This window comes from Coregonus lavaretus (assembly GCF_964263955.1).
Source record: "Coregonus lavaretus genome assembly, chromosome: 5".
NCBI lineage: Eukaryota > Metazoa > Chordata > Actinopteri > Salmoniformes > Salmonidae > Coregonus > Coregonus lavaretus.
The window spans coordinates 45,281,358-45,296,912 of record NC_139992.1 but is presented as its reverse complement, the minus strand read 5'-3'; the positions used below and the strand labels follow the sequence as shown (position 1 = coordinate 45,296,912).

Genomic DNA, 15,555 nt, shown 5'->3' with positions numbered 1-15,555 from the left:
AAACCGTAATCGTAAAGCTTTATAAAACACATCTATTCTAAAAACACTCCCAAGTCTTTGGAAGGCTTTGAACATTACCCTTTGGACTGGATACACATAAACATTTTGTTTGATACAGTTTTGACTGATCTATTCTTAATGCTGTATTTCTCCTTAATGCAAGGTGCTGCAGTACGGTCTGGTGTGGAATGAACATCCAGTGAACAACAACAGTTACAGTCACAGGCAGCAACACTAGCACCCCCAGGGCAAACCTACTCATTGATGTCCACCACCTCTAGCAGGTCTTTGTATTTGATCAGGTAGTAGGGGTAGCACTGGCACCGGTCAAAAACTACAAAGATGGTGGGGTTGACCAGCTGGTCCACACAGGTGTCGTACAGGTTGTAGTCCTCCTTCGTGGATCTGACGGGTGGCAGCCGGCGGTATGTGCGCTTGCCCACGCTCACCTTTCCCACCAGCACCTTGGCCAGGAACATGTGACGCACCCCGGCGTCAGGTGACACCGCAGCGAATGTGTTGGAGTAGGAGGCGTCGCCGGCGAAGTAGGAGCCGTAGCCGTACGTGAACCCGTTGACTCCGGAGACGCGTGGGTCGAAGTTGTTGTGGCAGATGTCCTCAATGAAGTCCCTGACGGTCCCGTGAAACAGGTGCCTCTCCAGAGCCTCGTCCTCCTTTGTGTCGCCGCGCTTCTGCATGTGCTCCTTGTACCTACAACACAAACAATGCCACCTAATGTATGTATTCATCTTCAATTTAATAGGTTTTTTATTAGTATTACATTTATTCATGGTCAAATGGAGCAGGATAATAAAACGCCTCCATCTCATTTGGATAACCCTTATCAATACAATTATGTTGATCTGTTGTGTGATGTAACGTTGCACCATGTTATCAACCTTTTTCCTTTCCTTTATCCCATTCCCACATGACAGTCATATACAGTAAGTACATGAGGAAAATAATTGGGTATTCTGACAAAGATAGAATCCATATCAAAGAGGGACAGAGGGAGTCCCCACCCACACCTTTGGAACTTGTCCCAGTGGAGGACGTTCTGGATCTGGTGGATGCTGACTATATCCACCCGGGTCTCTAACAGGGTCTTGTGGAAGAGGCTGTGGACCTTCTGGAAGGCCTGGGTGCTGGCTGGCACCTCCACCATGCTGTAGTCCTGGTCTGGGGTGGGGCTAGGGGTCCACACTGGGGGGTACCAGGTGCTGAACTCCTCCAGGGGGTCTACACTGAAGTTAGCCGGGGAAGGCTCAGTGGATGTGCCGGCCAGACAATCCAGCAGGATACCTGTCCTATACAAGACAAGTAGATTATTGTTTTAGTGAATGTAGTTGATGTTATTATTGATGAAGTAGAACTAATATGGTGTGATTCCAGCATTATGAGTAGGACCCTGAAAAATTCTCTACCACCTGACCTATGACATTAACCTGCAGCTCAATCATTTTACTGGTGACAATACAGCCTCTTTCAAATACATTTCAACATAATGAACACATGGTTAGTCATGGTTAGTCGTTTTACACAGGTGCATCCCCTTTAGGGTCTAAATGCCAACAGGTGGCTTGAGATGACACTGTCAACCTTTTGGTGCTGTAGGACAGAACTACTGGTTAGAGAAAAAAAAGAGTGGAAAATTTCTCCTGGCCCCAATTATGAGATACACTACATGACCAAAAGTATGTGGACACCCCTTCAAATTAGTGGACTCAGCTATTTCAGTGACACCTGTTGCTGACAGGTGTATAAAATCGAGCACATCGCCAAGCAATCTCCATAGACAAACATTGGCAGTAGAATGGCACGTACTGAAGAGCTCAGTGACTTTCAACGTTGCACTGTCATAAGATGCCACCTTTCCAACAAGTCAGTTTGTAAAATGTCTGCCCTGCTAGAGCTGCCCTGGTCAACTGTAACTGCTGTTATTGTGTAGTGGAAACGTCTAAGAGCAACAATGGCTCAGCTGCGAAGTGGTAGGCCACACAAGCTCACAGAACGGGACCGGCGAGTGCTGAAGCGCATATAAATCGCCTGTTCTCGGTTGCAACACTCACTACCGAGTTCCAAACTGCCTCTGGAGTTGTGTAAAGCTCGCCGCCATTGCACTCTGGAGCAGTGGAAACGCGTTCTCTGGAGTGATGAATCACGCTTCACCATCTGACAGTCCGATGGACGAATCTGGGTTTGGCGGATGCCAGGAGAACGCTACATGCCCGAATGCATCGTGCCAACTGTAAAGTTTGGTGGAGGAGGAATAATGGTCTGGGGCTGCTTTTCATGTTTCGAGGTAGGCCTCTTAGTTCCAGTGAAGGGAAATCTTAACGCTACAGCATACAATGACATTCTAGACGATTCTGTGCTTCCAACTTTGTGGCAACAGTTTGGTGAAGGACTTTCCTGTTTCAGCATAACAATGCCCCCATGCACAAAGCGAGGTCTATACAGAAATGGTTTGTTGAGATCGGTTTGGAAGAACTTGACTGGCCAGCACAAAGCCCTGACCTCAACCCCATCGAACACCTTTGGGATTAATTGGAACGCCGACTGCGAGCCAGGCCTAATCGCCCAACATCAGTGCCCGACCTCACTAATGGTCTTGTGGCTGAATGGAAGCAAGTCCCCATAGCAATATTCCAACATCTAATGGAAAGCCTTCCCAGAGGAGTGGAGGCTGTTATAGCAAAGGGGGGACCAACTCCATTTTAATGCCCATGATTTTGGAATTAGATGTTTGACGAGCATGCAGTGTATAACATAAACAAGTGCATGTAAATGAGATTTAAGATAATTGAACACAGTTTAAAAGAGCCTAGAAAGGAAGGTACCTGAACCAATCAACCACCTGAAGGTTAAAACAAAACATGGACGCGTACCTCAAATGTGTTCTCAGAGACTTAAGGGAACGGTAGTAGGGTCTGCATCGGATGGCCCACTGAAACCCTGTGGTGACGTTGGTCTGGATCATACTGATGAAGTCCACCTTGTATTCCACCTCTAAGATGTGGAAACGACACTCCAGCTTCCCAGCATCCATCTTGTCCAGAAGGATCTTGGACACATCCTTAACAACAAGACAACCCAGTAAGTCAAAGCCTACATAGCCCAACATGAGTGGTGACCATTTGTGAGGGAATTATCTTTTGTAATGAACAAAATACAGTCAGCCATTGTAAAAGTTCCGTGAAAATCTGAGGGTATGAGAGAGAGGTTTGAAGCACTCACATCTTTGTACTTTGTCCAGCTGAGGTTATTCCACCAGAAGAAACACCACCTGGTGTAGAGGTGAGGGTTCTTGGTTGGGTCGGTGGTGTTCTGGAGTCTTCTGACCTGGTCGTATTTCTCCCCGTCCATCAATGTCATGGTGTTAAAGTGCAGAGTGAACACATCCGTGCTAGTGATGGGGAAAACATTTGATACAGTTACATATCGGGATATAATTTTGTGATGATATACAGTGCCTTCAGAAGTTTTTTCACACGCCTTGACTTTTTCCACATTTGGTTGTGTTACAGCCTGAATTCAAAATGCATTAAATTGAGATTTTGTGTCACTGGCCTACACACAATACCCCATAATGTCAAAGTGGAATTATGTTTTTAGAAATGTTTATAAATTAAACAAAAATGAAAAGATGAAATGTCTTGAGTCAATAAGTATTCAAACCCTTTGTTATGGCAAGCCTAAATAAGATCAGGAGTAAACATTTGCTTAACAAGTCGCATAATAAGTTGCATGGAATCACTGTGTGCAATAATAGTGTTTTACATTATTTTTGAATGACTACCTCATCTCTGTACCCCACACATACAATTATCTGTAAGGTCCCTCAGTCGAGCAGTGAATTTCAAACGCAGATTCAACCACAAAGACAAGGGAGGTTTACCAATGCCTCACAAAGAAGAGCACCTATTGGTTGATGGGTCCAAATAAAAAACGCAGACATTGAATATCCCTTTGAGCATGGTGAAATAATTAATCAACCAGTCACTACAAATATACAGGCGTCCTTCCTAACTCAGTTGCTGGAGAGGAAGGAAACCAGGCCAAAGGTGACTTTAAAACAGTTAGAGTTCAATGGCTGTGATAGAAAACTGAGGATAGATCAACAACATTGTAGTTACTCCACAATACTAACCTAAATGACAGAGTGAAAAGAAAGAAGCCTGTACAGAATAAAAAGATTCCAAAACATGCATCCTGTTTGCAATAAGGCACTAAAGTAAAACTGCAAAAACTGTGGCAAAGAAATTAACTTTATATCCTGAATACAAAGGGTTATGTTTGGAGCAAATCCAACACAACACATCACTCTTCATATTTTCAAGCATGGTGGTGGCTGCATCATGTTATTGGTATGCTTGTCATCGGCAAGGACTAGGGAGTTTTTTGGGATAAAAATAAATATTGTATCGGCACCTAAGTATCGTATCGTGAGGTACTGGGCAATTCCCAGCTCTAATCAGTACTGACAGAAACATAGAAAAAAAACCCATTAAGAGTTATGGTGTGGTAGCAGGCAGCGCTATGTTAAAAAGAGAGATATCAAATTCTGGATGTCATCTCTGGCACTTCCCTGTGTGTGTGTGAGTGTGTGTCTCAGTTCCTGTATTTTTCTTCTTCATATACTCTGTAAATGTGCAATATTTTATACATTGATAAACTAGTGTAAATATATATATTTTTTTTAACCTTTATTTAACTAGGCAAGTCAGTTAAGAACAAATTCTTATTTACAATGACAGCCTACCCCGGCCAAACCCTCCCCTAACCCGGACGACGCTGGGCCAATTGTGCGTCGCCCTATGGGAGAGAGAATCCCGATCACGGCCGGTTGTGATACAGCCCGGGATCGAACCTGGGTCTGTAGTGACGCCTCTAGCACTGCGATGCAGTGCCTTAGACCGCTGCACCACTCGGTGGAATTATGAGGAAAAATAAGCATGGAAATCACAGACTTTGAGGACTGAGGGACAGTGTTTTATTATTTACATCTACTACCTGTACTACTCACCCTTCCTTGACTCCAATCTCCTCCCGGTTTACATTGCAGTAGACCCTCTCTAGTTTAACCTGGGCGTGCGGGGTGAAGTCTACCCACTGGTGACTGTTGACGCACCACAGCTGCCAGTGGAAGGGGTACGGCGTGTGGTGCTGCCTGCACTTGCTCCCCATCCAGCAGAAGTAAGTGAGAAAGTGGTCGCAGATCTGGATGTCGCCTGAGGTGTTTGTGTGGAAGGGCAGACTGACTGCTGTCTTGGATGGACCAGGGGACTGATTAGTGCTAGTGGCTTGGGTTTGGGCTGGGGTGGTAGGTTGGTGGACAGGCTGGGGCTGGGTGATGATGACAGGCAGGGGGAGGATGAGAGAGGTGGTTTTGACTGGGCCTGGTGCCATATTCTGGGGCTTGTGAGGCGAGATGGTGACCGCTCCAGGTTGAGGAAAGAGGGTGCTTTGAAGAAAGATGAGGAGCACACTGGGGGTGCTTTTGGTTGGGGTCATTTGTTGTGGTAGAGGTTGGATGATCATTTGGGTCTGGCTTAGGGCTGAGGATGGGCCTGATGATGTATGGATGATCCTGGTGGTGCTGCTGCTTTTGCCAGAAGAACAGATAGGAGTATTGCTGGTACTATTAGTCTGCCCTGACTTGGAGAGGCGTGATGCGGACATTGATACTGTATGGTGTCACAGTCCAGATGGCGTCCCACACTGGCAGACTGGTGTTGGTGTCAGAAGGGACCTCCATGACCAGTAGAGAAGGAGTGAGGAAGCTGACCTTGGCAGACTTTGGCGAGGCCTCTGTGATCACGGTTGTAGGCCCCCTCTTCCTCTTCTGTCATCTTCAATATCTTTTGAGGGTAAATAGTCAGTTTATGTTGATATAGCATGGTACCTGAAGGACTAAATAAATGTCCCAATCCTATTACCAGTCAAAAGCAAAAGCCTAAAAAGACAAAAGCCTAATCATTTTAACAAAAGCAAAACACTCCTTATCACATAACCAAAATCTAATTTGCTGGAATCCTAAAAACGCGAATAGAGATATCTTGTAGTAGACATTTAATGTAAAGTTACAAATTAATACGAATGCTTTTGGGACTTTTCCTATGACTTTCGTCGTGTTTCTCCTGTCCTCGAATTTGCGCAGACTTGCTAGCTAAATGACTTGCATCGCATGATACATCAGCAGAACATGAACTTACTTTTTACCTGTTAACTTGCAGTGTTTCAGGGTTAATGAATCTGTCCACGTTTTGTTTTACTCGTAAAAATGTATTGATTGGTGAGTAACTAAATAAAGCATTTATAGTTAAGCCTAAAACTGATCTGGAAGTCTTCTTCAAACAATATTCTTACAGGATCGTTTGTAGATTTCAGGGGATATCATTTGAAATGTCTTATTACAGGAATGGTTTAGCCCAACTATTTGAAATTGATGACGACTAATGTTACAGACAAATACTAAGTTACCTTAGTATTTTCTAATAAAAGAAAGATCACCACAGCAAGTCTGGTATATCCATTTTTATTTAGTTTTACTCCACACAGAAAACAATAACTTTTATTCCATACACTACAGAATACAATACAATAAATGTAAACACTTGACCATTAGAAAATCAAATGTCAGTGTTTATTTAAAGGCAACGAGTGGTAGATATTTAAATGTTATTTACCCATTAGATTTTGTCTTATGACAGATAAAATCAACATCAAGAAAGACACTTTTTAGATTGACAGAAAATTCCATAACATTATCATGTGTGATCTACAGCTTTCACTGAGACCTCTAATGGCTCAATCCTCAGAGGACACTGCTTACAGCCAACCCAGAAATAGGGGAAGACCCTCTCAGAAAATGTGTGTTTGAAAGTGTAGATCTGTGTGTTGTCAGTTGGGTCAGAGAAGCACACTCTCCCCTTCTCCCAGTCTAGCTGCACTCTGATCCTCTGAGGGCTCTTCTTCAGATTGAGTCGTGTCAGGGGTGAGGTCCCTGCAAAGTACATCTTGTGGTAAAAGTACACGGACAGGTATCCATTCTTCAGCACGGAGGAGACCTTTTCTTTCCTCTTGATGGACTCTTTGGCTACGCCGAGGACCCATGCGCTGTTTTCTCCAACCTCCACGTCCCAGACATGCTTCCCTGAGCTGAAACCCTCAGAGCCCAGTACGCCCGTGTCGGGGTCAAACCTCTCTGGGTTGTCTGGAAGCTTCAGTTTGTCGTCGCTGTCCCTCACACTGGTGAGGTCTTCAGACAGCAGGAGCCAGGGTGCAGCCGTGTTGGGGTCCAGAGTCACTGGAGCTGAGGAGAAAGTACAGCCAGTTACCATGATGTAGCGGTTCTCACCACTGTAATTGCTGTGTCAATACACATTAGGAAGCACTTAAAGTGATTCAAAAGTTAACATTTCAGTCTCATGTAATAAAATAGACTAGTCTTGACACCGAGTGATGTTCAACACTCTGCAGCTCGTACTCAGTACTCACTGTATTTAACAATCCCTTGCATCTTCTCCCACACTTTGTATTGAAGTGAGCCCAAGTACTTGGCCACATCGATGAGTGCTCCCGAGACCATAACTGGGTCCTGCAGTGTGATGCACTGAGCACTATACATCCAGAACAAGTAGGAGTCAGTACTCATCGTTTCATGTTCTGTAGACAGTGAAACCACCAGGGGTTGGAATGTACTCACCTTCTCATTGTCTGCTTGCATTTCTGGAAAAAAACCCACAAAAAAAACATTGTTTTTAGGCAGTTTGATGATATGCACCTTCAGTTCATGTATCGGATAATACACAAGTAGAAAAGCTTACATGAAGGAGAGCGATATCCTCCAAAGCCATCTCCTCCTCCATGGCTCTAATTGTGTCAGAGAGGGAGGCCAGGGTTCTGTCCATCTCCCTCATACTCTGCCTCAACATCTCACTCTTACTCTCCTCCTCCTCTTTCAGAGCTGCAAGCCTAGCAGCCTCTTCAGCTTGGAGGAAATGGTGGAGCTTCTCAAACTCCTCATGAATCCTCTTCGCCGCAAACCGGGCCTGGACCTGAAATGAGACCTTTGTTAAGATTGTGTGTTAGCATACGAGAGATTTTGATTTCATGATATGGCTAACCAACAACACTACCTGAATGTGTGTCACTGTATTTTCGTAGTTTTGCTTCATTTTGTCAAAAGCCTCCCTCTTCTCTTGCAAACAAATAAATACAGACTTCATCTCCTCCTAAAGAACATTAGAGAGAGAATTGGACAAAGAATAGAGTAAACAAAACATATCAGTTCTTCAAAGGCAAACAGTTGCAGAGGCATAAAACAGATTAGCTCAAACTCCCAGCATGTTTCCCTTTACCTTCATGTTCATCTCTAAACTCATAAAACGCTAGCTAGAGATCCATTTATATTTATAGGGCTGTCTATCACAACATCAGATTACCTTAATGTCGCCTATAGCCTCTTCCACCGGGCAGCATTCATGGTTTTTATGCTTCCTGGAGGTGTGACAGACCACACAGATGGGCTCCTTGTCCTGCAGACAGAACAGCTTCAGCCTCTCCCCGTGCAGGGAGCACAGCTCACCCGGCTCACACAGCTCCCCTGTAGGCCTGAGCGCGCCACTCCCCTGGATGTAGGAGTCACACAGGTTCTTCAAAGTGAGGCTGGCCACTGGCTCGTCCACAAACTCCCTCCTACAGAGAGGGCAGTCCCGGCCCGAGCCCTTCCCAGACCAGTACTGCTGTAGGCAGGCTGCACAGAAACTGTGGCTGCACTTGAGGACTACGGGGTCCCTGAAGACGTCACAGCACACAGGGCAACAGAGGTCATCCTCTGGGAGAGAGAATCGGGCGGCCATGCCTTCTTCACACGAAAGTGACTCCTCCTTTGGAAGGGAATGTAGGGAAAAGGAAAACACAGTGCTGCAGGCATTAGACAGAGACAGAGCCAGAGCCAGCCCTTGTTTGTGTTCTATTTAGCTAATGGCCTCAGTAAGCTAAGGTACAGTATTTACTTTTACTTTACCCAACAGAATATATATGGATATTTGGGCTCAACAACATACTGTCTGAACTTCAAAATGGCCATACTTAATGCCTAGGTCCTAGGACAAGTCGATGTTTAGTTTGGGAGTGGTTTAATACCACAAGTTACGGTGACACTCACCTGATATCTACAGGGAACCGCCACCAAAGACACGTAAAGCTCTTGTTTTATCTGCGTCGCCAAGAGCTGTTTTGACTTCCTTCTTCCTGTTATGGTGTGACACAGCCTTATAGGGGTGGAGCCAGACAGACCATTCTTTAACCCTTTATCACCAGTTCCACTTTGTGTTCACATTGGTTTCATTATTTGGTGGTACTAGAATGTTACTCCATTGTTTGTGTTTGTTGTCATTGTTGACTTTGTAAACAAATAATGTATTCAAATTAAAAGTAAAGTTTCACTAATGAGTTGTCATGCCTTGAGCACTACTATTTGAATGTGAAAATGTCATAGCCGTGGGATGTATTTACGCCATTGACTTTTTTGTTGTAGGCCCGCTCTTTGACTGTATGCCCATTTTACAATGTGGCATTGAGCAACAGTGGTCTCCACCGTATACCGGTAGTTGGAGATACCCATCTAGTGGTGAATATATGCAATGGTCGCAAATTGAATTTATTTTGTAATGTGTAAATGAGTAATTAATTAAACTCATTTAAATAATTAGGAAGGTCCATTCAGTTAAATAAAAAAGCACAACATGAAATGCAATAGAAACATAACATATTTATTTAGATTATTGACACTGTACTTTACATATTTTACATACTGTAACAACTGCTTTAAACACTCTTACAAGAATTATGACATAGAAAGTTGTTACTATATAGGAGGTATATATGCATTCTATTGGCATCAATTAAATTACACTACTTATACCTATAGTATGCTTTGTGTTGAGGCAAGTCTTACAGCTATTTGCATGGAGCTGGATTCAACTAAAGTTCACTCAATGGGGTCCCTCCAGTTGATACGTAAACTAGTTAGCATGTTAGTAGATATTTGTCCCCAAATATTATAAACCTGGCTACCTGTCTCCACTCACGTTTATATTTTGCCAATGAAAGTTGGGGCTAACTGACAAAAGGCGCAGTGGGACAAACTGATTGGTACTGTAAAAGTATGGGAACACTTTTTCAGTGAATGTATCATTGAATGTGTACAGAGTAGTGCCCTTAGTGGGATCGCAGAATGTCAGCTCCCCCTTGTCACAGTCCAGACATACTCTGATCACTCGTGGGCTCTCATCCACCTTGACCTGGATGCGAGGTTTTACACATACTCTATATTTCCCACTAATATATCTGATGCTCCACAATCCACTCTGAGGCTCCATTTTGAGTGGCTTGTTGCGCACAATTGACTCTTTGGCTACTCCCAGGGTCCAGTTATCACTTTCTCCTACCTCTACATCCCAAAAATGTCTGCCTTTACTGTACCCTTCAGAACCCAACACTCCCATTTTAAACCACTCAGGATTTTCTGGAAGGTTCTGCCTCTCCTCACTGTACATCACAGTGGTCAGGTCATGTGTCAGTATGAGCCTTGCAGACACTGTGTTTGGATCCATGGTCACTGAAGCTTAAGGGGAAAGTTTATTTTACTTTAATATTGTACCTTAATACTGAAGTGTGTGAGTGTGTTGGGAGATAAAACTATTTCAAATAACTATTGAAAAATACATTTATTTCCAAAGTATTGTGGCCTTATTTGCTACAGTAAAATATTCAAGATATTAAAAAAAACATTTGTGAAAAACTTGACTTACTATAGTAAACGATCCCAAACATCTTCTTCCAGACCTTGAATTTCAGAGATCCCACATGCTTGGCTATGTCAATGAATGCTCCTGACACTATCTCAGCATCTGTCTGTTGGTGTGGATTCAGCTCTATGGGAATAATTAAACATCAGTGCTGTTGTAAATGGAGCGTAACATGTATTTAGTAGGGATGAAATGGGACATAACTTACAACATACCTATTAAGTATGGCCTTGTAATTCTACAAAAAGTAGGACATATGTCACTATGTTATATCAGATGATACTGAGATAATTTAGAAAGAACTCACAGAGGAATAACACATTTACAGTTGTGAAATTATTCACCAGCAATTTCCAACCTGGTTGTGAATTGCAAGGCGTTATATGATATTTGACTGCAGCCTAGCAGTGTGAAGCTTGCGTCTTTTGGACGAACATCTGTTTTTGCAGTGAGTTCATGAGATCATGTTGGGAATTTACATCTTTGTCATTTAAAAAGTCTTTACCCTTACCTGAAGGAATGTGATATTGTCAACTTCCATGTCCTTGATCATTTGAATAGTCTCTATTAGGGTTGAAATCTCCTTGGTCAACGGCTCAGCTCTTTCTCGCATCACTTGACATTTCTGTTTCGCTTCCTTTCTCAGGGCAGTGTGGTGTCAGGACAACGATGCTGATATGCTGTGTAGACAAGGAATCCGCTGACACTGTACCTGATTATAAAGGTTTATTATATCAAAGGTTCCAGCGTCAATTTACAGATTTCTGCAGAAATCCGGAGAACAACTAACCCAATCTAAAAATGATTATTCTCCCCGTCCTTTGTTGAAACATGGTATTTATCTTATGTAACATAAGATGGGTGGTTTTTGATAGACCAATCCCTGGCCTCCACATATCTCCAAATGTCCTCTATTCCAAGGAGCCCCTGTAGTAATGCTTTCCAGATGTTTCAGCAAAGCAGAGTAAAGTTCATCTATCACACCATTTGCAAACGTCAGCCAAAATTATAAATTGTTCAGATACTACAGCAGCTATCCTGGCTGTCTCTTCCTCTTCCAGGAACTGGTGGAGTTTCTTAAACTCCTCCCTTATCTGCTCCTCTCTATGCTGGGCTTGACCCTAATAGACAAGATTAAACTTGAACACTGCTCAAATGTTTCTATATTTAAAAAAAACATTTATTTTTATGACAGATACCTGTATATGCTCCTCCCAGGTTTGATGGCACATCTTGGCTGTGTTCATGTTTTCTAATTCCTTCTTCAAAGTGGAATCCATATGCTGGATTTCACTCTAAAGTTAAATTAAAAGTGATTTTTGTAAACCTAGTAAAACTAAATCAGGAATGTATGTTACACAAACCATTCTTTAATCCAGCCAGTCACTCTCTACTCAGTCACATAATGGGATTGAAATGACCAGTTAAAATAAAAGCAAAGTGAACAAATACTTTCACAAACTGACCTTCAAATCAGGCACAGCCTCCCCAATGGGATAGCAGTCATGGCCTTTATGTTTCTTTGATATGTGACAGACAACACAGATGGGCTGTTTGTCATTCAAACATAAGAGTTTGAGTTTCTCTCCATGCTGGCAGTTATCCTGAGATCCTTTCTCCTTTTCACTCCCTCTCTGGAACGATTCACAGAGACTCTTTAAGGCCAAACTTCAGCTCGGTTCATCAGTAGAACACTCTTTCCTGCATACAGGACATAGGAAAATCTCCATGTCCTTCCAGTATTTCCGTAGACGCTCCTCACAGAAGTTGTGGCTGCATTTGAGGACCACAGGATTGCTGAATATGTCACAACACACGGGACAAGATAGTTGTTCCTCCAGGAGAGACAAGCTGTATTCCATTATTATGTATCACTCAGTGTGCTATTCTGTCTTGGTTAAGGCTAGAATACATCAAGCAGGTTAACTGGGTTGTGGCTCAAGGGACAGGTTATACTGATTTTTAAAGGCACGTGACCCACAATGAAGTTTTCATATTCCAGGAAATGAAACCAAAACCAGAACTATCACATTTCCCTCTGCATCCTGGCAGAAACCCAGTTGTGTGTATTGTACCAACCCACAATAATGAGTGCTCTAACACAAACATGTATTAGTAACAGTCTTATCTTGTCATAGCAGCTTTTACCCAAATAACGTAATACATGTACAGTGAGGGAAAAAAGTATTTGATTTTGTACGTTTGCCCACTGACAAAGAAATGATCAGTCTATAATTTTTAATGGTAGGTTTGTTTGAACAGTGAGAGACAGAATAACAACAACAAAATCCAGAAAAACGCATGTCAAAAATGTTATAAATTGATTTGCATTTTAATGAGGGAAATAAGTATTTGACCCCTCTGCAAAACATGACTTAGTACTTGGTGGCAAAACCCCTGTTGGCAGTCACAGAGGTCAGACGTTTCTTGTAGTTGGCCACCAGGTTTGCACACATCTCAGGAGGGATTTTGTCCCACTCCTCTTTGCAGATCTTCTCCAAGTCATTAAGGTTTCGAGGCTGACGTTTGGCAACTCGAACCTTCAGCTCCCTCCACAGATTTTCTATGGGATTAAGGTCTGGAGACTGGCTAGGCCACTCCAGGACCTTAATGTGCTTCTTCTTGAGCCACTCCTTTGTTGCCTTGGCCGTGTGTTTTGGGTCATTGTCATGCTGGAATACCCATCCACGACCCATTTTCAATGCCCTGGCTGAGGGAAGGAGGTTCTCACCCAAGATTTGACGGTACATGGCCCCATCCATCGTCCCTTTGATGCGGTGAAGTTGTCCTGTCCCCTTAGCAGAAAAACACCCCCAAAGCATAATGTTTCCACCTCCATGTTTGACGGTGGGGATGGTGTTCTTGGGGTCATAGGCAGCATTCCTCCTCCTCCAAACATGGCGAGTTGAGTTGATGCCAAAGAGCTCCATTTTGGTCTCATCTGACTTTCACCCAGTTCTCCTCTGAATCATTCAGATGTTCATTGGCAAACTTCAGACGGGCCTGTATATGTGCTTTCTTGAGCAGGGGGACCTTGCGGGCGCTGCAGGATTTCAGTCCTTCACGGTGTAGTGTGTTACCAATTGTTTTCTTGGTGACTATGTGTAGGTCTACAATCTTGTCCCTGACATCCTTGGAGAGCTCTTTGGTCTTGGCCATGGTGGAGAGTTTGGAATCTGATTGATTGATTGCTTCTGTGGACAGGTGTCTTTTATACAGGTAACAAGCTGAGATTAGGAGCACTCCCTTTAAGAGTGTGCTCCTAATCTCAGCTCGTTACCTGTATAAAAGACACCTGGGAGCCAGAAATCTTTCTGATTGAGAGGGGGTCAAATACTTATTTCCCTCAATAAAATGCAAATCAATTTCTAACATTTTTGACATGCGTTTTTCTGGATTTTGTTGTTGTTATTCTGTCTCTCACTGTTCAAATAAACCTACCCTTCAATTTATAGACTGATACTTTCTTTGTCAGTGGGCAAACATACAAAATCAGCAGGGGATCAAATACTTTTTTCCCTCACTGTATATAGTAAATATGCAGCTGTCACCTTTCAAATATCTATTAGGAAATACACTGTACAGACTAGAGTGACATTTTTTAATTGATCAAACTAGTGACATGCCTACTAGCACCTGTGTTGTGAGAACAGTACTTTACCACTAGATATCAGTAAATGTCCAGACATTGCAAAGAGCAATGGTTCTTACTGTGAAACACATTGTAAAACTGCATTGTAGACTGTAACTTACTGCTGGTGAAGACATGACAGTATTCCTTAATAGTGTATAAGTATACAGACATAGTCACCCAATGAGATATGCTGTTATTATATGTAACGTAATGTCCTACAGTAAATCCAAATATGTCCTTTAAGACACCAAGTTTTACTGTCATTTTATTAGCAAGCAATTCCAACAGCCTCAACTAAATATTATTGTCTGCAGTGTCTCTCTCTCTCTCTCTCTCTCTCTCTCTCTCTCTCTCTCTCTCTCTCTCTCTCTCTCTCTCTCTCTCTCTCTCTCTCTCTTTCTAGGATGGAGAATGGCAGGCAGGCAGTGCGACAGACACAGGCTTAGTGATTCATTATTTCTCATACTGTTCAATGTTGTCCCAGGCAGCCAGGCAACTAGGAGCCTCATTGGGGCTGAGGATGGCTGTCAATCCCTCTAGGTTCTAATGAGCTTGGGCAGTTTGACATGCAGTGTTCTCTCTTACTATCCTCCCTGGGACTTGTCTCAGTGACGGATACCTTCTGGAGAGTATCAGGACCCCTCCACCAGTCTCACACCACTCTCAGGGTGTTACGGAGCTGACAGTACAGAGTGTCAGTGTGCTGTGCACTGCTCCCAAGTGTCCTGTGGAGAGGAGAGGGTGCTAGTGCCCAAAATGCCCTCCTCCTCTTGGTTCGATGTTAGAATCGATCAACATGCCAATGTATGTTGTGGTGGCTTGCTGGATCAAAGTGCAGGTTGATAGTGTTGAAATGGACTCCACCCACAATTACCGGCAGTTTCTATATGTCATTCCCATTATGGAGAGTTGCCAGGCAACAGAACCAAAACTTACAGTTAGGTTTCACTCTGCCTGCTCCAGACAGAAACTAAGGCTCAGGCTCAGGGGTGTATGCACAATACTACCAACCAGTGGATGCTGCTGAGGGGAGGACGACTCTTAATAATGGCTGAAATGGTGCAAATGTAATGTCATCAAATCATGTGTTTGATGTATTTGATA

General features: G+C 43.2%; 2 protein-coding genes and 1 pseudogene across 3 annotated transcripts; all 3 read right to left on the bottom strand.

The window, feature by feature from the left end:
• Positions 1-254: 254 nt before the first annotated feature.
• Positions 255-6,184, bottom strand: LOC311129278 (protein mono-ADP-ribosyltransferase TIPARP-like; annotated as a pseudogene). The gene is made up of 6 exons: positions 6,179-6,184; positions 5,027-5,845; positions 3,238-3,406; positions 2,889-3,076; positions 1,029-1,307; positions 255-711 (listed from the first exon to the last, which is right to left on the bottom strand). The product of its transcript is annotated as a protein mono-ADP-ribosyltransferase TIPARP-like (transcript).
• Positions 6,185-6,522: 338 nt separating this feature from the next.
• LOC311129398 (E3 ubiquitin-protein ligase TRIM35-like) lies at positions 6,523-9,246 on the bottom strand. The gene is made up of 7 exons (XM_084161682.1): positions 9,173-9,246; positions 8,448-8,891; positions 8,142-8,237; positions 7,830-8,060; positions 7,709-7,731; positions 7,501-7,622; positions 6,523-7,315 (listed from the first exon to the last, which is right to left on the bottom strand). Exons 2-7 carry the CDS (start codon positions 8,862-8,864, stop codon positions 6,771-6,773), a joined length of 1,434 nt encoding a protein of 477 aa, XP_084017808.1. The 5' UTR covers positions 8,865-8,891; positions 9,173-9,246; the 3' UTR covers positions 6,523-6,770.
• Positions 9,247-9,965: 719 nt separating this feature from the next.
• LOC311129277 (zinc-binding protein A33-like) lies at positions 9,966-11,358 on the bottom strand (the record flags this gene model as incomplete). The annotated part of the gene is made up of 3 exons (XM_084161566.1): positions 9,966-10,633; positions 10,821-10,923; positions 11,329-11,358. 3 exons carry the CDS (start codon positions 11,356-11,358, stop codon positions 10,080-10,082), a joined length of 687 nt encoding a protein of 228 aa, XP_084017692.1. The 3' UTR covers positions 9,966-10,079.
• Between the last annotated feature and the right edge of the window lie 4,197 nt (positions 11,359-15,555).